The sequence below is a fragment of the Rhodamnia argentea genome, chromosome 9, assembly GCF_020921035.1.
Source record: "Rhodamnia argentea isolate NSW1041297 chromosome 9, ASM2092103v1, whole genome shotgun sequence".
NCBI lineage: Eukaryota > Viridiplantae > Streptophyta > Magnoliopsida > Myrtales > Myrtaceae > Rhodamnia > Rhodamnia argentea.
This window is the reverse complement of record NC_063158.1, coordinates 3,018,877-3,041,588: the sequence shown is the minus strand read 5'-3', so window position 1 is coordinate 3,041,588 and position 22,712 is coordinate 3,018,877. Positions and strand designations below refer to the sequence as shown.

Here is a 22,712-nt window from a genome sequence, read left to right as displayed (position 1 = left end):
TCTTCCTCAGGGGAGTCGTTTCGGAAGAAAAAAAATTGGATGGCGGGACCTTAAGGAGGAAAAAGGGAGTCGTTCTAGAAGTTTGAATCATAAGAACTCATAATACCGTATGATTGGAATCCGAATCGAGACCGGAGCAACTCATGGAGGATGTCCATGTAATCAATGAAGAAGTTTAGAGAGAGAGAGAGAGAGAGAGAGAGAGAGAGAGAGAGAGAGAGAGAGAGAGAGAGAGAAAGCTCTCTCGTCCTCAAGGGAGTCGCTTCGAAAGAAAAAAAAATTGGGCGGCGACGCCTTAAGGAGGAAAAAGGGAATCGTTCTAGAAGTTTAAATCATAAGAACTCATAATACCGTATGATTGGAATCCGAATCGAGACCGAAGTAACCATGACGAACTGGAGAGAAAAATTAGTCAAGAGGGGGGGTTGAGGATCGAGATCTACATAGATAGATTATTCAAAGGGAATTGATTATATAATAGTCTTTAGGTGACTGTTATGATAAACCTTTGTTTCGAGCCTCCAAAAATAAATAATAATTGATGAAAAATTATTGTGGAATCCATTGTTTTATGAATTTGTGATTCATAACATACTGTTATTTTCATAGTTACCCGAAAATTGTTATGCTAGCAAAATTAATATGGCGACTTCTTCTTTGCTGTTGTTTGTTTTATTGATATATTAAGGGCGCGTTTGGCAACAATTCTGATCCAAAAAATCAATTCTAATCAAATTTGAATTTTTTGATTTCATTTCTTGTACGCGTTTTATAGAATTAGAACGCGTTTGATAACTGCACAAAACTTCTATTCCCGAAATAGAAATGCGTTTGGCAATTGCGTAAAGTTTTTGTTCTCGAGAATAATTTCTCTTCCTAATTTTTTCATTTATGTCAAATAATTACGTTTTGTCACTATAAAGTCAACCTATATATCATCACTAATACCATGAATACAAATCATGCACAATCCATATTTTATTTATTTTCGTGGAGCATGAAGATAGATTCAAGATCCTTAAGAAAGAACATAAGCTCAATGGACAATTTGCACTTGAATTTTGGTCATTTTTCTCTAGAAAATTATCAAAAAAGTTCTAAAGCTATTACAATTGTGTCAATTCAATCCTAAACTTTTTATTTTTGTTAATTAAGTCGTTAACCCTTTGCAATTGTGCTAATTCAATCCATTTGATTGGCCGATGCCGATGTATCGAATTTTTAATAATGATTTAATATTTAGTATTTTTAATTTTTTTAATAAATTTTTCCTTGGGCGATGGCCAGCGGGGCTACCAGCCCAAATAAAAATAAGAAAAAAAGATAAAAAATTCATAAAAATATTAAGATATTATTAAAAATTTACCACATCAGTGTTAGCTATGCCATGTTAGCACTAGATGGCCAAATTGATTGAATTGGCACAAGATAAAATAACAAAATAACAAAATATTAGTAAAAATTTGCCTCATTAGCGCCCGCGTTACCGCATCAACACTAGCATACCTAATGGATTGAACAGACACAATTACAACGGGTTGATGACTTTTTTTGTAATTCTTCCTTTGTTTCTCAAAAGTGATTTTGAAATAAAGAATCAATTTTTTTTTCATTCTTGTTTTTGCTACAAATCTGTTCCCTGAAACGGAATCTAAGAATCGAGGATCATTTACGTTACTAAACGGGTTTCTCATCTTTTTTCTATTTCAAGAAAGAAGATAAGAGAATCGAAATCCTTGTCAAACAGGCCCTAAACATCTACTTCTATGTTTTTTAAACCCCTTTTGGGCTGGCAAGTGGAAGTTGCTCCATATTCCGGCCCAGCGCAAACCAAGCACTGTTTTGGCTCTATCTGTGCATTTTCTTGGTTTTTTTAACGAAAAAAAAAAAAAAAACATCTTTTATAGCTTGGGCCGATGTGGACAGATTGTTTTGGTTCCATGTCGAACATGGCCTACTTATACCGGTAACTCTTCCGTCAGCCCAACCGGTGCCCGGCCCGATTATGTCCAACTACCATCGACAATCGCCGACGTCGGCGAGCAAGAGTCCAAGTTCAACTCGGATCCGGCCCAATAGAGCAAAAACAGTGCTTGGCCCAGCCCAAAAGGCCTCAGAGTCAGAGAGATAGACAACGGCCAGCAAAGAATCCTCCCCCCCCCTCCCACCCTCCCCCCCGCGGCGCTCGTCTTTTTACAAAAACAAGTTCTCCATTCATTTTAGTTGGAAGCAGTAGTCAGAATCTGCAGGTTTCTTTCAGTTACATCACATGGACAATCGAGATATGCCGTCGTCGAGGTCCTTTCAAATTCGTACTCCGGATTGAATTTGTACCCGTGCTCAAGATAGCTTTGCACATCGAACGGTCCAGCAATCGTTTGGTGGCAGCTCGGATCAATTTCGAGTTTTCTTTTATCAACTCATCGCCTAATTCTAGTAGCTTTTCCCATAAAGGTGTCTCCGGTGATCTGAGATCACTATAATCACCTGCGTCCCTCCGAAAAGTCGACTAGTCTTTTTCTGTTGTAACCTAAGTAGCACCGATACCGACACTGACACCGACACGCGACACGACACGACACGCCGATACGTCATTTCTCAAAAATAGAAAAATCCGACACGTCGGGGACACGTTATATTAAATATTTTTTTAAATATAAAAAAATAAATAAAGCCGAAATAGGTATTATATGCACTGATTCGAATCGTAGATGGCGAGCTTTCACTTACGTCAACAATTCGACAAACTCAAGAATTGTAAAAAATAGAAAGATATCATATTCTGGAAAACTTAAAAGCATGGCACCATAAAAGGATACCAAACGAGATTAGAAGGTTTTATCTTTCATAGAAGATCCGAAAGTTAACATTGTCGAGTAGTTAAGGCTAAATTTTTAGAAGATGGGTCGGTCCCACAACTCAAAGAGAAGGAAAGGGAAACACGACGACGGGGCTCGCAGTTCTACAATATCTAGGGTTTCAAAGTCCAAACTGTCGTTATTAAGTTTTTTCTCTTTTTTAATGAACTTCACATGTCCGACACGCCGGACTCGGGTGTCGGCAGAGTGTCGACCCCATTGACCAAGTGTCGAAATGCCGATACGCAGTCAACGCGACCGAAACGGGTGTCGGGAGGTGTCGGACGGGTGTCGGTGTCGGACACGACACTCTCACTTAGGAGGAGTGTCGGTGCTACATAGGTTGTAACCTCACAACAGCCACGGAAACATTATCCTTAAATCCAACAAGCCTGTCTTTTCTCATTTGGTGCCCACTACAGATGGCAAAAGATTGAATATCAATTAATTATTCCTACTGATTGAAGCAGCACTTGGTTGTCCCATTATAGTTGTGACTGACTAACTTACGGGATTCTAAAGAATTATTCCATTTAGGTCAGCTCTTTAGGCCCCTCATACCTGCCCCTGATCAAGTACAGAGAAACCAGACCAGGAGGAAGGTAACTGTTCCATTCAGGTTTTGTCCAAGAAATTCCTTTCGAAGCCAATGATCATCTCGAGTTAAAGAGAACTAATTGAATTCGAAGTTTTCGATCTGTGTCGACTTCAGGTACATAAACAAATGAAGATGAACTGCTTGATGAAACTGATGAAAGATGAAGATGCATTTGCATTATTGGTGAACCACTGTACTAGGCCTCAGATAAAGTCATGAACTTCACGGGCTGCGGAGATAAGATCTTCTGAATCTTCGCATCATTCGAAAGTCTCCCACTTGGTGGTTACGACCACCGGATCCGAATTCCTCGGTGCTTGATGCGTCCCCGGCATGAGGCCTTTAAACTTCACCTGCTTCTTCTCGGCCTGCTTCGTTTTTGTCGGTTTCGTGGATTGTCCGAGCGGACTCTTCAGTTTCAGCGCATCTAGCATCTCTATGTGCTCCTGAGTTTTCCTCACCTTCAATGGTGGAAGAGCAAATGAGCAGAAAATTAGTCCCTCGATGAATCGACATATACTTTGGCGTTCAAAATTGGGCGATGACTAGAGAGCTTCGGATGCGCAGCAGATTCCATTACCGAAAAAGGCAAATGGCCATCATATGAAAGGAACTTAAGAGATGTACCTGCAATCTTTTCTGTAAATTCAGATCTCCCTGAACTACAAGTGAATCTAATTTTATGTACAGTTTCATCAAGGCATCGATAAGCTTCTCGACATCCATACTTTCGACTTTCCCACCTTCGGAAGCCACCTTTTTCAGAGCCAATACCTGTAAAATCTCACCAAGAAAAAGAGCCAGATGATCAGTCTCTATATCTTCTAACAAGGAAAATCCTTCGAACTGAATATTACCTTCTCGCTCATTTTGTCGAGCTCCGAGCTGCTTCCTTCCAATGTCTTTGAAGCCTTCTCTCTCTGCACCTTCTTCAGCATCTCGAGGCAACGTCTTTCGCGGCCTAAAACGTCCTCGACGAGAACAATTTTTGATCCATCTGTCACTCCTGCTACGTCTAGATATTGCTTTGAGCCTCTCTCTCTCTTCTTGTATATCAATTTCTGGTCCTCATGATGCAACCCAGTCGGCTCTGCCAACTTCTTCTTCAGTTCCCCTATAATCACCAAAAATGGAAAAGAACACTTAGTTCAAGAAACCCAGATTTTTAATCCAAACGAAGGATTCCAGAGTGGGGAAATTTCACTTACCAAAGCTGGCTTGAGGGCTGATGAGAACCTCATGACATGCAGGGCCACGTTTGACTTTGACTCTGATGTTGGTGACCTGAGCTAGATTCTGGTGTTCAGTCCCAGAACTCACCCTCATCTGCACCAACATGCCTCCTGGCCTGACCTCCAACTGATCACGACCTTCCTGAGCTGGATTGTCATGGCTGCCATGGACTGAGCTGCTTCTTCTCTCGACCCGCAAGCACATTCTTGCCGTGTGCTCCACGTTAAGATGGCGAATGTTCTTGAAAACAGCTTGGTGAAAGGATGATTATATAGGAGAAGAAAGAAACTTTGGGTAATGATGAGATCTCGAGGGAATGAAGGAATCCCAGTTGTCAGGAGCTGGTTGAGAAGAACGTGGCGTGAGAATTTGCAGAGTCCAATCGCAGGAAAGTAAAAGGGCATAGCTTGAAAGCGAAAGTCGAAATGTAATCATAGTATTATTATATGCGTAAGGATCATCGGGAGATGAACGATAATGACTAAGCAAACTCTCGTCCACTTGTCCGTTAATCTTTCACTATTTCTCGATAATAGAATAGACATGTGACGATAAGCCTGTGCATTTAGATGGTTGTCCACAATTTTTGGTTGGATATGATGAATATTCTCACATATCGATATCATACACTCTTGAATAAATTATTCAAAATACTACAGGGCGTACACACATGCTATTTGTTCCAAGTGTTCCGGTGCAACTTGAACTTGATCGGGCTGAAACTAATCCATTTGCGAAAAATGCTAAGATTGGAAAAGTCTTCGTATGTGGCTGATGGAATCCACCATTGCTATGAGCTGCGGCTGTCGTAACTCGTCATCATTGCTAGAAGATGGCTATCATAGCCGGTGGACGATGACCTCCAGGAGTTGGTAGTAGACGACGTCATTCCATGCCATTTTCCATAGATTCTTCCCAAAAGAGCCATTTGGAAATATAATGATGCCTTGACTCATGGGATGAGTGCTTGAAAAAGAGTTGTATTGAACTTGGTTGGCCAATAAGCATGTAGCCTTGCTGGTAAAGGGATTAGGTGGTTGGGACGCCAGCATCATAGGTGCGGTGTTCAACTCCTAGGCAAAGCAAAAGTCAGAGAGAAGAGAGTTAGAGATATGACAAATAATAAAAAAAAAAAAAACTTGAGTTGAATTTTAAGTTCCTTTTGTGTTTATTTTAGAGTTGCGTGAAAATTGAATTCTTTTTTTTTTTTTCGAAGAGCGAAGTCAAGTTTGAGTAACAAAAAACTAGAGGTGTGACTTGGATACAAAAAGAGATAATAAAATGGATTTTCTACTAAAATGCATACGCATTGAATTACTTATCAAATTTTAATGCAAAACCATTGACTTGTATGAAAATTCATGTCGGGCCCGGCCCAATCATTGTACTAAACAAGCCCTAATTAGCCAAATGGCGGCTTCTGTACTCTAATTTCTGATGCACAGGAATCTCTCTCTCTCTCTCTCTCTCTCTCTCTCTCTCCCGTCCCCGTCGTCTTCATCTTCGTTGCGCCGAAGCTCAAAGTTCCAAGTTGATGTTTTGTTTAGCTTTTCCTCGGACTCGTTTGCGACGTCGTAAGCTAATGAGTAGTTTCTAGATTCGTGTGAAGATGAGTAGATATCTCTCAAGTTAGTGCGGGGGACTTTCTCCCCATTGTTTGTATTGCCATGTCTCGGGGACTTTAGAATTGGTTGCATTGGATTTGCATCGACATTGGTATTCCCGATTCTTGTTCATGAAGAGGATGCAACGAGAAATCAACAAGTCGAACGAGGCGATTTCAGCTGTGCATACCGCATATCCGGTTTTTAGGGGCTTTGGAGAATTTGTCATCCAGAAAAAACCATGTCGATTGTGTTAGGAGTAATTTCTTTTTCTTAGTAAAATAATTAACGACATGTTAAAGCACAAAGATTATACTTCAACGTATCTTTCCACCGAAAAAGAGACCGGTTTTTACGCACCATGAACTTCATAAAAATAGACTCGTATGAAGGCACTTGTGCCTTTGTTTGAGTTGATCGTTCATTTTCCATTAAAAAGTCGTGGGTCGATAATATGCTTGTCTTTTTCTTATACGGTCATATTCTTCGCTTCGTTTCATCATTTCAGTAAACCATCAAGCCGACATCATATGGTAATGAGGCTAGTAGTTATGCAAACACATATGGCATATTGAAATGCAATGATCTAGTGATTATGTTGGCCAAATATTTAGGGTCAGAGAAAATTACCTTGTCTTAAGGCTTCGAGTCCATTGTAGTTTTGTCCATAATTTAAGTACATCCTTCTGATCCTTTTTGAAATCGTGTTGTTCGGCTCTTGTACTTCTGATCTTATTGTAGTGGTTGGATGGCATAGGATAAAATGTCAAATTCGTGAGGTATTGGCTAATCAACTTCAGATTATTAAAGCTTCATTTGTCATGACATAATATTCAATGGGTCAATTTGGTCACTTTTTGTCGGGCTATCGTAACTCGTCATCATTGCTAGAAGACGGCTACCACAACCGGTGGACGATGACCTCCAGGAGTTGATAGTAAACGACATCATTCCATGCCATTTTCCATAGATTCTTCCCAAAAGAGCCATTTGGAAATACAATGATGCCTTGACTCATGGGATGAGTGCCTAAAAAGAGTTGTATTGAACTTGAGTTGGCCAATAGGCATGTAGCCTTCTTGGTAAAGGGATTGGGTGGTTGGGACGCCAGCATCTTAGGTGCGGCGTTCAACTCCCGTGCAAAGCAAAAGTCAGAGAGAAGAGAGTGAGAGATATGACAAATAATAAAAAAAAAAAACTTGAGCTGAATTTTAAGTTCCTTTTGTGTTTATTTTAGAGTCGCGTGAAAATTGAAATTTTTTTTTTTCAAAGAGCGAAGTCAAGTTTGAGCAGTAGAAAATTAGAGGTGTGACTTGGATATAAAAAGAGATAATAAAATGGATTTTCTACTAAAATGCATGTGCATTGAATTACTTATCAAATTTTAATGCAAAACCATGACTCGTATGAAAAATCATGTTGGGCCCGACCCAATGGGTTGGGTCCAAATTCATGTCGGGCCCGGCCCAATCATTGTACTAAACAAGCCCTAATTAGCCGGATGGCGGCTTCTGTACTCTGATTTCTGATGCACGGGAATCTCTCTCTCTCTCTCCCCCCCCCGTCGTCTTCATCTTCGTTGCGCCAAAGCTCAAAGTTCCAGGTTGGTGTTCGTTTAGCTTTTCCTCGAGACTCGTCTGCAACGTCGTAAGCTAATGAATAGTTTCGGATTCATGTGAAGATGAGTGGATATCTCTCAAGTTAGTGCAAGGGACTTTCTCCCCTTTGTTTGTATTGCCCTGTCTCGGGGACTTTAGAATTAGTTGCATTGGATTTGCGTCAACATTGGTATTCCCGATTCTTGTTCATGAAGAAGATGCAACGAGCAATCAATAAGTCGGAACGAGGCGATTTTAGTTGTGCGTACTGCATATCCGGTTTTCTGGGGCTTTGGGGAATTTGTCATCCAGAAAAAACCATGTTTATTGTGCTAGGAGTAATTTCTTTTTCTTAGTAAAACAATTAACGATATGTTAAAGCACAAAGACTATGCTTCAACGTATCTTTCCACCGAAAAAGAGGCTGGTTTTTACGCACCATGAACTTCGTAAAAATCGACTCGTATGAAGGCATTTGTGCCTTTGTTTAAGTTGATCGTTCATTTTCCATTGAAAAGTCGTGGGTCGATAACATGCTTGTCTTTTTCTTATACCGCGGTCATATTCTCCACTTCATTTCATCATTTCGAAAAACCATCAAGCCGACATCATATGATAATGAGGCTAGTAGTTATGGAAACACTTATGGCATATTGAAATGCAATGATCTAGCGATTATGTTGGCCAAATATTTAGGGTCAGAGAAAATTACCTTGTCTTAAGGCTTCGAGTCCATATGTAGTTTTGTCCAGAATTTAAGTGCATCCTTCCGATCCTTTTCAAAATCGTGTTGTTTTGCTCTTGTACTTCTGATCTTATTGTAGTGGTTGGATGGCATAGGATAAAATGTCAAATTCGTGAGGTATTGGCTATTCAACTTCATATTATTAAAGCTTCATTTGTCATGACATAATATTCAATGGGTCAATCTGGTTACTCTTTGTCGGGTTGTTGTAACTCGTTATCATTGCTAGAAGACGGCTACCACAGTCGGTGGACGATGACCTCCAGGAGTTTCCGAGAAACGACGTCATTCCATGCTATTTTCCATAGATTCTTCCCAAAAGAGGAATTTGGAAATACAATGATGCCTTGACTCGCAAGATGAGTGCCTCGAAAAGAGTTGTGCTGAACTTGAGTTGGCCAATAGACATGTAGCCTTGCTGGTAAAGGGATTGGGTGGTTGGGACACCAGTATCACAGGTGCGGCGTTCGACTCCCAAGCGAGCAAAAGTCGAGAGATAAGAGAGTTAGAGATATGACAAAAAAAGAGCGAAGTCAAGCTTGAGTAACAGAAAATTAGAGGTGTAACTTGGATACAAAAAGAGATAGTAAAATGGATTTTCTACTAAAATGCATGCGCATTAAATTACTTATCAAATTTTAATGAAAAAGGGGTGTTTGTATGCACATAAATTGGCCATTAACTTGCATGAAAATTCATGTTGGGCCTAGTCCAATCATTGTACTAAACATGCCCTAATTCGCCAAATGGCGGCTCCCGTATTGTGATCTATGTAGATGGACGGATCCAAATTGCTTAATATTGAAGTTTTCGTGACATGCTTACCATTACTCAAATTAGGCCGTCCAAATGAAAATGGACGGTTTGATTTAAGAGAGGGTTGTGATCCAAAATTTCCACCCAATTTTTTTCCCTCCTCCTCAACAAATAACGTGACTCATTCTTGGCCATTTATTTTCATTTGTACGGTTTGATTTGAGTAATGATAAGCATGTCATGGAAATCTCAATGTTAAGCGATCCAAATCCGTATATGGACACTCCTTCCGGCGGTATTTTGGCGTGTCCCACACGTGTCGGTGTCCGCCACTCATCGGAGCAACACATGACGGGGCTTTTGCTCATAGTCATGGGGATCATATTGAAGATGTTGCCAAAAAACAAACCACCTCCCAGGGGTATTGACGCCGGGAGAAAGCGTAGAGAAGTAGGAGGTAACACAAGTGAGGAAATAAGGGATAGAATATTCGCCACCAGTGGGAATCCACCCAAAGGATAAGAGTAGAAACAAGAACTCCTTCTTGTTAACAAGCCAAAGGCTCAAATAAATTTATCAATCAACAAGTCTGTCTTTCTCATTCATCGAAATGCCCTTATATAAGCGAGCATGGAACAACCTCAAGCGAGTAAATGAGGCTCTTAGGAAATATTGAAAGAACTTGGAAAATAGAAAATACAATTAAAGCCTAGGAACTACAACTTGACTCTTAGGAAAGGCGCACACAATTTAATAGGACTTGGAAATCTAAATATTACTTAACTACTCTTGAAAAAATAAAAATTATTAATGCCCTTCGACGCCTCAAGGATTGCTCGACATGACGCTGCTGCGTGAAAACTTCCACGATCCCATTGTCTTCTTCATGGTAAGGAGAAAGATGGCAACATTGAATGTTGCAAATACATACTCACTAGGAGATCGATCCTGTATGCGTTGTCACCGATCCTTGCAGAACTTTGAAAGGTCCATCAGCTCTAGGCTTTAATTTTCCATGACGACCTCAAGAAATCGTTCCTTGAAGATGAAGCCAAACCAAATCTTTTCTTTGAAAGCCGCATGCCGTCGATCTTGTTCGCCCTTTCTGATACTGGCATTGTGCTTCATAATTCTTTCTCGAACAGCCCTTTTAAATAATCAGCATGTGCTTAGCATCTCGCTAAAATGATGAGTGATGGAAGTGGAGCTAAGTCCAATGGACTAATAGGATTTTTCCCATACACAATTTCAAAAGGACTCGTTCCAGTTGTTTGGCTAGAAGAACGGTTGTAAGCAAATTTAGCTTGAGCCAAAATGAGATCCCATTGTCGTAGATTACTTCCAATTAAGCTCCTCAATAAATTTCCCAAACTTGATAACAGCTTGCCCATCGGTTTGAGGATGATGAGAAGAACTAAATTGAAGAGTTGTCAGCTTTTCCAAAGTGTATGCCAAAAATGAACGAATGTGGAATCCCGATCGAAGTCATTGTCTTTGGAATGCCATGAAGTTTTACAATCTCTTGGAAATAGAGATTCGCCACATGAATGCATCAATGTCTTGCCACATGGCACGAAATGCGCCATTTTGGAGAATCGATCAACGACCACCATGATTGAATCTTTACCCTTTGCGTTCGAGGTAAGCCAACCACAAAATCAAGACTACATCTTCCCAAGGAGCCATTGGTAGGCAATGGAGTGTACAAACCAGTGTTTTGAGCATGACTTTGGCAATATGACAAGTTGACAAGATCCAATGCGCATGACGTCTTTCTCCATTCGAGGCCAATAAAATTTTTCTTTGACAAGAGATACGTCTTGTCTCTTGAAATGACCTAAGCCTCCTCCATGAGCTTCTTTGATAATGGCTTCTCTCAAAGAACTTCTAGGTATGCATATACAATTATTCTTGAAAAGAAATCCATCTTGTAGAAAGAATTGCTGAATTGGACCTTTGGAACAATCTTCCCAAATCTTCCGAAACGGATCATCTTGATAAAGCTCCTTGATTACGTCAAGCCTATAACGTTCACTTCATAGTGGAAAGCAATGAATGTCGACGGCTTAAAGTATCCAAAGCGATTAAGAACTCACTTTATGTTTGATGAGGAAAGTAAAAGCTTGAAGAAACTCAACCCACTTGGCATGTCGAGTGTTGAGTTTATGTTGATATTTACATACCTCAAGGCTTCATGGTCCGAATAAAGAACAAACTCTTTGAACAACAAATAATGTTGCCAATGATCAAAGCCGAACAATAGCATAAAATTCCTTATCGTAAGTAGAGTAATTCTTACAATTATTCAGTTTTTCACTAAAGAACGCAAGTAGTTTTCCTTCTTGGCTAAGAACCGCCAATTCGACATTAGAGGCGTCAAGTCAACTTCAAAGACTTTAGTAAAATGGAAGTGCAAAAATAGGAGCCTGGTTACCTTCTTTTAAGGAGTTCGAAGCTATCTTGTGCCTCTTTAGTCCACTTGAAATTTCCTCCTTTCAAGCGTTCTATAATAGGAGCAATGATGGTCTAAATGCTTGATGAATCGACGGTAAAAAAGCCAAGCCATGAAACTCGACATCATGAATCGATGATGGCACTAATCAAGATCACCTCCACCTTTGGGATCCATCTTGATGCCTTCTTAAAACGACATAGCCCAAGAAGATAAGGCTATCAATAAAGAAATGACACTTCTTCAAGTTCGCATACAATTTTTGTTCTCGCAACCGAAAAACTTGTCGAACATGCCAAGTGTTGTTGTTGTGTCGAACTATAGACAAGAATGTCATAAGTAAACAACAACAAAGGCCAATAAATGATTTGAAAATATGATTCATGAGGCGCATAAAAGTACTAGGAGCATTAGAGAGGCCAAAAGGCATAACTATCCATTCATAGAGGCCATCTTTGGTTTTGAAAGCGGTTTCCATTCATCTCCAGCTCTCATCGGTTTGATGATATCCACTCCAAGATCAATTTTGGAGAAAATGGTAGCACCATAGAGTTGATCGAGAAGATCATCGAGCCAGGAATAGGAAACGGTACTTGATAGTAATTTTGTTTATCGCTCTACTATCAATACACATACGCCAAGAACCATCCTTCTTCGGTACAAGAAGAGCGGGGACAGCACAAGGACTCATACTTTCTCTCACCATACCTTTAGCCATAAGCTCATCGACTTCTTGTTGTAGGGCTTAAGTACACCACAAGTGCCATAAGTTGTGTACGGCGCTCACTTTAGTGCAAAACTTTCAAATCGATCACTTTAGTGCTAAGTTTGTAACTTCGATCACTTAAGTGCCAACTTCTTTTAAAAACAATCACTTTAGTGCCAAAGCTGACATGGCTTGTCGAAAATTCGACACGTGTTATTTTTTTATTAATATTTGAGATGACGTGGCTCGGTGAATTTGACCTAAAGTGATCGTTTTAAAAAGAAGTTAGCACTTAAGTGATCGAAGTTACAAAAACTTAGCACTAAAGTGATCGATTTGAAAGTTTTGGCACTAAAGCGAGCGTCGTACACAACTATGGCACTAGACTAAGCCCCGTCGTAGCTCTTCATGCTCCTTTGGACTCATTCGATAAGCTCTTGTTAGGAATAACAGCTCCAAATGAAATCAATACAATCTGGATATCTCTAATGGGTGGAAGACCGGTGGAATTTCTTGGAACAACATCCGAAAATTCACGGAGTACACGTGTTACCTAAATAGGAACATCGTAATGTTCTTCATTCTCCTCTAACACCACAAGAGCATATGTCTCCATCGAATCCTCCAAAGCTTTATCGACTTCAGATTTAGAGAGCAAGTTATTTCCTTCCCTAATAGATGGTTTAGGAATACCCACCATTTTGGAAGGACCCAAGATGATCTTGACTCCATCTTTCTCGAAAGCATAAGTATTTTTGTACCCATCATGCTTTATTTTTTTATCGAATTGCCAAGGCCTCCCGAGAAGCAAATGGCAAGCATCCATGGGAATAACATCACACCACACTTCATCAAAATATTTCTTTCCAATGGAGAAATCAACGAGACAACGTTTATCGACTCGTACCTCGTTTCCCTTGCGAAGCCAAGAGAGCTTGTATGGTTGTGGGTGCTTCTCTGTTTTAAGGCGTAATTTGTCCACCATCGTTGTTGCCACAACATTTTCACAGCTTCCTCCATCGATAATAACATCGCACACCTTTCCATGAGAGGTACATCGAGTGTGAAAAATATTGTTCAAGCCGTACCGTTTTCGTCGGGAATAGCATTCAAGATTCGACGAAGGATTAGAGACTCTCCTTGGTCGCTGTAGATGACCCCATCTCCCTCCTTTGGTTCTTCATCGAAACTAGGGGAGTCTTCATGATTGTGTTCTTCAAGTTCTTCCTCCACTAGAGAGACAATCTTACGATTTGGACAATCAGAAGCAATATGTCCAAACCCTTGGCATTTGAAACATTTGACAGAATTGGAGCGATTGGAACTCGATGCTCCACTATTCTTCGACACGGGTTTCGCAGCGATAGCTTTGATTTAGGAAGAAAGAACTCTCCCTTGGAATAGTTTTCTTTGTTTCGATATCGCAAACTACGAGCCTCTTTAAGTTGTTCAACCTTAAGAAAAGTTGACAAACATCATTATAAGTCCAATAAGGCTGAAGTTGGACAACATTACGATTTCATATCGAAGTCCGCCAAGTACCGAACAACGTTGCTCCTCCGCCTCGGAAACGTTACATCATAAGACGATCGAATTCCGCTATATTCCTCCACGGACAACTCCTTTTGCTTCAAATTGTGGAATTGGAGGAAAGTATTCGATAGTTCATCGGCGGAACTTCTTCTTCAATTCTTTCGCATCTTCTCCCATGTGACGATACAACTTTTCCGTCACGAGATCTTTGCTTCTTCAAATGCTCCCACCAAATAGACGCGTGCTTTTAAGCTTAATGGAGACGAGCTTTACCTTTCGATCATTCAGTATGTCTTGATAGTCGAAAATCCTATCGACTTTAGCCAATCTATGAATTCTTGTTGAAGCTTCCCTTCAAATTCAGGAATATCAATCTTCACATATGAATCTCGATGAAATCCATAGGATTTTGATACTCGAAGCCTCTCCTCACTAGAACATCACTGAGCGTTAGCAAAGGATTGACATCTTCTTCGTCGGAGGAATACCATCGAATCGTGGCCAGATCATCACGTCTCGAGATGTTCGAAGCGTTGCAAACGCTCCACAATTGCTGTACTTGTCTCCTTAAATCATCCACCTCCACGTCTCGTAGGTCTCTCTGTCGAGCCATCGGGGAATCAACGTTTGGTCCACGTCGAAGACGACCAGCCATTGAACCTAATGCTCTGATACCAACTTGACGCCGGGAGAAAGCGTAGAGAAGTAGGAGGTAACACAAGTGAGGAAATAAGGGATAGAATACTCGCCACCGATGGGAATCCACCCAAAGGATAAGAGTAGAAACAAGAACTCCTTCTTGTTAACAAGCCAAAGGCTCAAATAAATTTATCAATCAACAAGTCTGTCTTTCTCATTCATCGAAATGCCCTTATATAAACGAGCATGGAACAACCCTCCAAGCTTGAGTAAATGTGGCTCTTAGGAAATATTGAAAGACACTTGGAAAATAGAAAATACAATTAAAGCCTAGGAACTACAACTTGACTCTTAGGAAAGGCGCGACACAATTTAATAGGACTTGGAAATCTAAAGATTACTCAACTACTCTTGAAAAGATAAAAATTATTAATGCCCTTTGACGCCTTCAAGGATTGCTCCGGCATCGGGTATAATGGCTAATGGTGGTTCTAAGCATGAGAAATCTCCACTCCGAGGAGAGAGCAAACTTGTTGACAATGGAGAAGCTGAAGAAGAAGGAAGGCCTTTAGTATGATTGAAGGTGGCCCATTTCTTTTCGTCTTCCCCTTGTTTGATGTTTTATTGGAAACTTCACTCTATTTTTTCTAGCTTGCAAGATCACATTTCATAGGTAAAGAAAGAAAAAGATATACTTGGTAGAGCGAGAGAGCGTTGCCTAGACAAATTCATTGTCCATGAATTTGTAGTTGTAATGGTTTCTTACTGACTACACATAGGTAAAGCACCGAAACTTACAAAGCATTTTGCCACGAAAGGCAATAGTTAAGTACTAGAAAGCGAAAGGGGGCACTTATCTTCGGTGTTTTGTCATATGGATGCTATCTTGTTTGAGATGTTCCCAATTGTGAATGAAAAGGTTCCTTTCATTTTTCCGTCCTGGCAAGTGTTATTGGTGATGATGTTCATAGTTCGGATACGTGGTAGAACAAATTGTGCAGTACTTTTAAATCAATCTAATGAGTCTTATGTTACTATCGATGAGTTTACACTAGTTTTTTTCTAGTTGTGCTATTTGAATATATTAAAGGAATTGCTTTAATGACTTGCTAATTCCCCTTCCGAAATACCATATACTTGTATCCGTAGTTATATGTTAAGGTTCTTGTTATTGATTATCGCTTGGTGGACATATTCAAGAAGCGAATATTCAATTTTTCAAAGCATTGATCAAGCATGCTCGGAGCATTTTTATTCTTTGGGCTTCACCTAGTCCTGGAGGATTACATCCTTACGGGCCGAAGAATCAATTAGCTCACCTTTGTTGTCTTCGCTAATATGAGTTGATCTCACTTACTTGGATCATTGGCTTTTGGATTTTCGCGGATAACCGATTTTGAAACTATAGTGGCTTTGCTAGTCCTGTTCCATGAGCTCGGATCCGAGCTTCCCTGACATATAGCAAGAACCAAGAACTGTCCCAACTCCATCAGAATATTCGTTTACTCGATTATTGTTCATATCCGCAAGCGATGCTCGTTTGAACTTTGATTGTATTTGCTATCGAAGCCATTTGCATCCAACGGCCATGGGGTCCCTTGGAGAGGTTCCATTTGGACTCTCTAAAACATGGGGTGTTTCCAAGAGTTGACCATTGGCTTGGGCATTGACATATTGGGTATGGACCAGCACCTTCCTTGCGGGGTATGGGCAAGGGGCTACCACTTCAGGGTACTACCTAGCCGATTCCGGCCGGACCGAAGGCCAACCCTATTATACGAACGGGTGCTCAAAATGGACCATAATTGGACTTTTATCTATTAAGATGGAAAATACCATAACATTGGGAAAAATATCAAAAAAATGTTAAATCTATCATATTGGTACTAATTCGGTCCTAAACCTTTCAATTGAATCGATTTAGCACTAAACTTTTTTTTCATTAGTGCCAATTCAGTCCATCCGACCAATTTTGACAAGAAATAGATGATATGGACGTCGGCGGCTCCACATAGGACGATCGATGCTGACTTGGATTTTTTTTAATAATAATTTTTTGAAAAAGTTTTTTCCTTCCCCTTTTTCTCTTTTCCTGTTTTTATTGCCGGTGGTTGGTTAACCATTGGCCACAAAACATGGTTGGTGAGGGCTGGCCTCGCCTAGGTGAGGTTGCCATCTTTAGTCATAGGTCTCATCGGGCCGAGGGGGAGCGCCGGCAATGTCCCTCTCGCTAGATTTGGCGAGGCCGGTCGCCCGAGCAAGGGTGGCCTCGCCGGACATCACTTGAACGAGGGTAAGGCCGACGAGGCTCGCCCTAGCCTAGGTGAGGTCTGCCTCCTCCCTTGGTGCGAGATTCGAACGTCTCCTTGTACAAGAAAATTGGTGTGGTAGAGAGAGAGAGTCTGATTTGTGATGGCCGTTCGACATTGTAATTGCATGTTCCAATACAGACGTGACTTGGACTCGACATTCCATAAAAATATTTAGGACTGTTAAGATTTTCTGTTTTCTTTTTTTACGCCGATGATCGAGTCAAAATACATCGACCGTGCCTAAATCCCAGCCGGACGACGGATGGGACTCTCTACCTCGTATATACGAATAGTCCACCAAGGGAGGCTATACGTGGAAGTCGCCATAAGCGGGAAGGGTGGGTCCCACGGAGATGGGCCACCACCAGTACCCCCACTCAGACAAATGATCCACCCACGTGGCCCAGGTGGAGCTTGCCTCTTCCTGCTGATAACGAACAAATCGCACGGCCCCAATTGAATTTCACTTCACCACCTCATCTGACGGCCACGATCGGCCCATCAATTCTTTTTCTCTTTTTTTTTTTTGGTTGAGAGCTCTCTCTCTCTCTCTCTCTCTCTCTCTCTCTGGCTGTCTCAATTTTCGCTTCCGGTGTGAACAGAGCGGAATTAGAAAATCTGCTGCAATTTTTGAAGAACAGAACCCTAATCAGTCCCCACCTGTTCTTTGCGTTCGATTCTCTCCTCCCAGCTCGGCGAAATCATGAGCAGGAAACGCCTCGCCCCGTCGGCCTCCAACCCCGATGCCGCCGACTCCGCGGTGAGTCCCTCTCGGCTCCAAAAACCCTATCTTTGCTTCGATCCTGCTCCGGGCTTCTTCATCCCGTCTTTCCTTGTTGTTTTGGCAATGTGTTCGCTGGCAGTATCAGCCGGTGGAGCATTTGCATTGGCTACGTCTGTGGGGGGAAGTCACTGCTTTCTACCATTCCCAGTTCGTGGTGAAAGCAAATCGTGGGGTGTCCAGCTTTGGACGTATGTGGGTTTTCGTTTCCTTCGGGAGCCTCTAGATGAAGTTGTTTGAGCTCTTATCGTGTAGTTTGGGAATCGGTTGTTGCATCGGTGTTAAGGTGGTTTTGTCCGGAGTTGAGTTTGAGCTCGCTGATGTGAACTTGTGCTTTTGGAACATTAGTTTCGAGTTGTGGATAAAAGTTTGTTTAGTTCTTTGGCCTTCTAAATGTCGCTTTTTCCCTGCTCATATGGAACAATAATTTATTTGAGAATTGAGTGTATTATGGGAAACGATGATGAATTGTCTGCATTATCTGCTCTTAGTGACTTCAGAAACGGAAGCAGTGTGCTGTTGCGATTTGTGGAGTTGTTATTATGCAAGAAAGTTTAGGAAGTGGGAGTCTTATGGAAACACATGGCATATTGAAATGCAATGATCTACTGATTATGTTGGCCAAATATTTAGGGTCAGAAGAAATTACCTTGTCTTAAGGCTTCGAGTCCATATGTAGTTTTGTCCAGAATTTAATCTTCTGATCCTTTCCGAAATCATGTTGTTCTGCTCTTGTACTTCTGATCTTATTGTAGTGGTTGGATGGCATAGGATAAAATGTCAAATTTGTGAGCTATTGGCTAATCAACTTCAGATTATTAAAGCTTCATTTGTCATGACATAATATTCAATGGGTTAATCTGTTTACTCTTTGTCTAGTGCAGAAGCCTTGTGTTAGTGCCGGTCGCTCTAATTATTGGGGAGAAACTAGTGAAAAGACTGAAATGAGGAAGCCTAGTCCTAATGATGGAGCGGCGACTTCAAGCGAAAGAAAGTTCGATGATGGTGGAGAAAGTGAATTGTCTACCTCAGAAGATGTTAGTAAGCTGAAATGACTGCCTATGCACGTGTGGTGATACATATATGAAGTAACTGTTAATTGTAGGTCAATCTTCCTTTTATTTAATCTTCTGGTGCTAGGAAATAAATTGCTTGCGATTTTATCAGGAAGAGGAGATAGAGCGCGAGTTGGCAGATGTGACGTTTGAAGAATTGCAGAAGGCTCGATCTGATGGTTCTCATTCGGTGTTCAAAAAACCCAATAAAGAGAAAAAGCCCAAGAGGGCTAACAAAAATAGGTATTTATAGTATTTGGAATGTTCTGTATTGTGTGCATGCGCATCGAGTGTATTACAGATGTTTACTCGAGTTACCTTTTAAGGCCAATGGAAGCTAGTTGGAAGAAGCCTGTTGGGAGGTTTAGAGAGGTCATTCAGGCTCCTAAGAAGGTCAGCTTTTGTTCTGTTGGCATCATTGCATATTGCAGCAAGCTATGTCCTTACTACTCATTCGTTGAGATACTTATGGATTTTATTGATGTATTAGCTCCTGCAGCTCTTTGATATGAGTCCTGATATAGTTGCTAATTTTTGATGGCTTGAGTTTTCCTCCTATATGTTTTCCTTTTAGTTTTTATACTGTCTTCTTATTAACCTTATGCATTTTCTGTCATTGCTTCGTGAACTTACCTTTTTGGTCTTCTAAATGAACATTTATCACCTAGATAGTTAATTGCATTACATGGAAGGGTAGATGGAACATTTTGAGCTTTCATAGCTTTAAGTTTATAGTCTTTCTTGCAATGCTGATGTATAGTTTGTCCTCGTGTATGTTTGTTTATGCAGTTGTTCATGCTATTTGACCAGGTTAAATTATGTTATTTCCAGGTTGCACGGGATCCTCGTTTTGAATCTCTATGTGGTACATTGAATGTGGAGGGGTAAGGCTGCATTACCTCCTTTCCTCTTTTGATGTGTTACATGAAACTTTTTCCTTGAATTCTGGGATTTTACTTTGCTTATCCATGGATTTTGTAGAAAGGCATCTTACTGTTAGTTAGGTCATCGTAACAGAGTAATACATTCATCGACATCAATGCACATGGTTTGCCAGAGAAGGTTTTAGTTTCAATAAGCAAGAACACTATATAATTATTTGCTTATTTGCCACTTTTGACCACCCAGTTGGTGTGTATCATAACGCTGTTTCTTGACATTCAATATTCAACATTTCATATGTTCAGTTGCTATTTTGCACCATCCCTTACGACTGTTTTTCATTGGGTCTTAGGTTATGTAGAATCTAATTAAACATAAATGCAGAATTATTGAGTGCCTAATTGCAACGTTGATTGAACCCGTAGATGGTTTAATATATTGTTATTAGACCAATCTTGGGTCTGAAAAGGACTTTTACAGGGCAGCATATATTTGTGAAACCAATTATTGCTATAGATGTATTCTGAACAAGTTTGCTTGGTGGCTTCTGATACATTTGCTTAGACTTTCTCCTGGGGCTGAATCATGTAGTGGATTTCCAGAGTTCAAAGACGTCACATTTGTGATCCTTAGTGAGAAAATACCAATAACTTTTCTCATAATTAACAAGAAATGGAATTTGTTTACAAAGATATAGCAGGATTGCTTTATTTCTTATTTTAGTTTCTGTAAAAGACTTAAGAACAAGAAAAATTCGAATGATTCTCAGCTGCAACTCAAGTGCGTTTGGCATGTAGAGCTTGAAATAGAGACTGGACTCTGTCCCAATGTTCTTATGATCATATTCATATGTCACACATTCATTAATTTTGACTCTCTTACTATTTTCCTCAATGCTTATTTTGCTTTGAGTATGCTGAGGTGAGGTTTATACTTCCTATGAATAGTTATTGTTATATATAATCTCTTTTTCTTGTAATTGAGAGTCGTAATAGAGAAGTGGAAGGTGCTAATTATAATGGAATCCTCTGTTGTATGTAGCCTTAGTTCAAGGGTGAACCGGGATAATTCTTGTGTCTTAATCGTTTTTTTTTCCCTCGCCTTTACTGTTTACTTCGTTGTGGTTATGCGCCTAATTCTAAAAGAGTAATGCTATATAATATCTTCACAAGCATTTGTGTGTTACAGGTTCAAGAAGAGATATGGTTTCCTTTATGAGAATGAGATTCCTGCAGAAAGAAAGGTAGAATTCAGCAGGCATTTGAGATGAACTGTCAGTTGTGCAATGTCTTTATTTCATCTGATAAACTGGTCTTCTGGACATGCAGGAATTACAGAAGCAGTTAAAGAAATCAAATGACCCAAGTGTCATCGATGATTTAAAAAGTCGAATTGCCTGGATTGTGAGTCCTTTGTTAAACACGATAATATAATGTTGCAGTAATATCATTTTCTGGTGCATCCTGTTCATTCTTTTCCCGTCACATGCTGAGCCAACAGGACAAGCAATTGAAGTCAGAGACAGGAAAGCAAACAGAGGCTGCAATTCTTGCTGAGCACAAAAAGAAAGAGAGAGAAGCTACAAAGCAAGGAAAAAGACCATTTTACCTTAAGAAATGTATGTCTTCAGGCTCTCTCATGGTCTGTGTCACATGCGCTTTTTCTGCCCTATTATGATAGGGAATTTTGTGTCTGGAAATGGTGAAGGCATGATATTATTGTTGACGTTCAAGTTCAACACACCTTAAAATGAGTATACAAAGCTGCTTCTTTGGGAAATGCTCTTGCAGATTTACTGTCCCCTTCATGTCCTTGAAAAGTTTAATCAGAGCGCATATTAATGTTGGTCAAAATTCCCATGGTGATGCTTTGGGGCACATGACAGTGTTGAGAACTACTTCATCGATGACTGCATTGGAGGAAGATGCACAATGGTGTCTGAAGGTGGCACAATGGGTCCATAGATATGTGGGAGTGATGGAGGCTAGTAGTTTAGGTTCACAATGGAGACGGACACATGGGACAGTTGCATATAGAAATAGTACTCTAAAATATGCAGCATCATCGTCCTTAGAAGGCACATCATCTTGTTTTTCTTCTTGTATGCGGTCATTCTCATGCTATACATGCTTTTAAAACTAGATTGTCGTGTCTGTCTTTGGATCTTGCTATGAATGTGGTTAGTCTAGATCTGAACATATATCAGGATTCTGAATTTATTGTCTGATTCTTGCAGCGGAGATTCGTACAAGAAGACTTGTTGAGAAGTATAATAGTCTCAAGGTATTATCTTTTGTCCCCATCCTCGAAGGATATCCTTCGTGCTTTGAGAAGGCGATAAGTGGTACATCGACTCTGCGGCTAATGACATTTTTTCCTGATATGATCAGGCATCTGGAAAGGTGGAGGCCTTTATCGAGAAAAAGAGAAGGAAAAATGCTGCAAAAGAGCACAGATACGTGCCTTACCGCAGATCCGGCAACCCCCCACAAGAAAGCTAGCATTCGCAAGTTCATCTGCATACTTTATGTGATTGTTTAGTTACAAGTGGTTGCTGGCCCAAGAGTTGTCTGGAACATCATTTTTTCTCTTTTCTTTTTCCTCTTACCCCGTTCCGAGCATTTTGTGCTGGGAGCATCATTTAAAAACTGCAGCATGAGATATTGTAGAGGATATGTTAATAAATATTTCGTTGATACAGAAGGTTTACCCATGTACTGATTGAAATGTGATGTAAGCAGTCTCCCAGAACAGCAAACGTCAACAAGAAGAAACCAAAATCCTCCATGCGCACGAAGGGGTCCCAGGTGTGTGCGTAGTCTCTAACTAGACCGTTTATTTTCCAGCCAAGAAGGGAAAAAAGGACGGCTAGCCGTTCATGTTAGATGAGTAATTTGATCATTTGAGAAAGTGACACGTTAGCTTTATTAGTATAGCGAGTTGATTATTTGAGAAATGGT

At 40.4% G+C, this 22,712-nt stretch overlaps 2 protein-coding genes across 4 annotated transcripts; one reads left to right on the top strand and one right to left on the bottom strand.

Moving 5' to 3' along the window:
- Positions 1 to 3,516: 3,516 nt before the first annotated feature.
- LOC115737022 (BAG family molecular chaperone regulator 1-like) lies at positions 3,517 to 5,091 on the bottom strand. Its single transcript, XM_030668965.2, has 4 exons — positions 4,665 to 5,091; positions 4,314 to 4,570; positions 4,084 to 4,230; positions 3,517 to 3,917 (listed from the first exon to the last, which is right to left on the bottom strand). Exons 1-4 carry the CDS (start codon positions 4,891 to 4,893, stop codon positions 3,717 to 3,719), a joined length of 834 nt encoding a protein of 277 aa, XP_030524825.2. The 5' UTR covers positions 4,894 to 5,091; the 3' UTR covers positions 3,517 to 3,716.
- A 1,112-nt stretch (positions 5,092 to 6,203) lies between these two features.
- LOC115730974 (ribosomal RNA processing protein 36 homolog) lies at positions 6,204 to 22,484 on the top strand. 3 transcript variants are annotated; one of them, XM_048285601.1, is made up of 10 exons: positions 6,204 to 6,219; positions 18,695 to 18,852; positions 18,983 to 19,113; positions 19,197 to 19,263; positions 19,702 to 19,754; positions 20,941 to 20,995; positions 21,081 to 21,155; positions 21,253 to 21,370; positions 21,989 to 22,035; positions 22,143 to 22,484. In XM_048285601.1, coding segments are annotated over exons 1-10 (816 nt in total). In that variant the 5' UTR covers positions 6,204 to 6,218; the 3' UTR covers positions 22,254 to 22,484. The 3 variants fall into 3 exon arrangements, with proteins under 3 accessions (XP_048141558.1, XP_048141559.1, XP_048141560.1); XM_048285602.1 differs by lacking the exon at positions 6,204 to 6,219 and adding an exon at positions 7,837 to 7,896 and having other exon boundaries at positions 18,700 to 18,852; XM_048285603.1 differs by lacking the exon at positions 6,204 to 6,219 and adding an exon at positions 7,849 to 7,896.
- Positions 22,485 to 22,712: the final 228 nt, after the last annotated feature.

What these genes read in the sequence shown, in the direction of transcription:
- LOC115737022 (XM_030668965.2), bottom strand. Translation starts at nt 4,893, where the DNA reads ATGTGCTTGCGGGTCGAGAGAAGAAGCAGCTCAGTCCATGGCAGCCAT. An exon ending in TCGACAAAATGAGCGAGAAG is followed by an intron (nt 4,231 to 4,313) that starts GTAATATTCAGT and finishes GAGATTTTACAG; the next exon opens with GTATTGGCTCTGAAAAAGGT. An exon ending in ATTTACAGAAAAGATTGCAG is followed by an intron (nt 3,918 to 4,083) that starts GTACATCTCTTA and finishes CCACCATTGAAG; the next exon opens with GTGAGGAAAACTCAGGAGCA.
- LOC115730974 (XM_048285601.1), top strand. An exon ending in AATTGTCTACCTCAGAAGAT is followed by an intron (nt 18,853 to 18,982) that starts GTTAGTAAGCTG and finishes CGATTTTATCAG; the next exon opens with GAAGAGGAGATAGAGCGCGA. An exon ending in AGAAGTATAATAGTCTCAAG is followed by an intron (nt 22,036 to 22,142) that starts GTATTATCTTTT and finishes TGATATGATCAG; the next exon opens with GCATCTGGAAAGGTGGAGGC.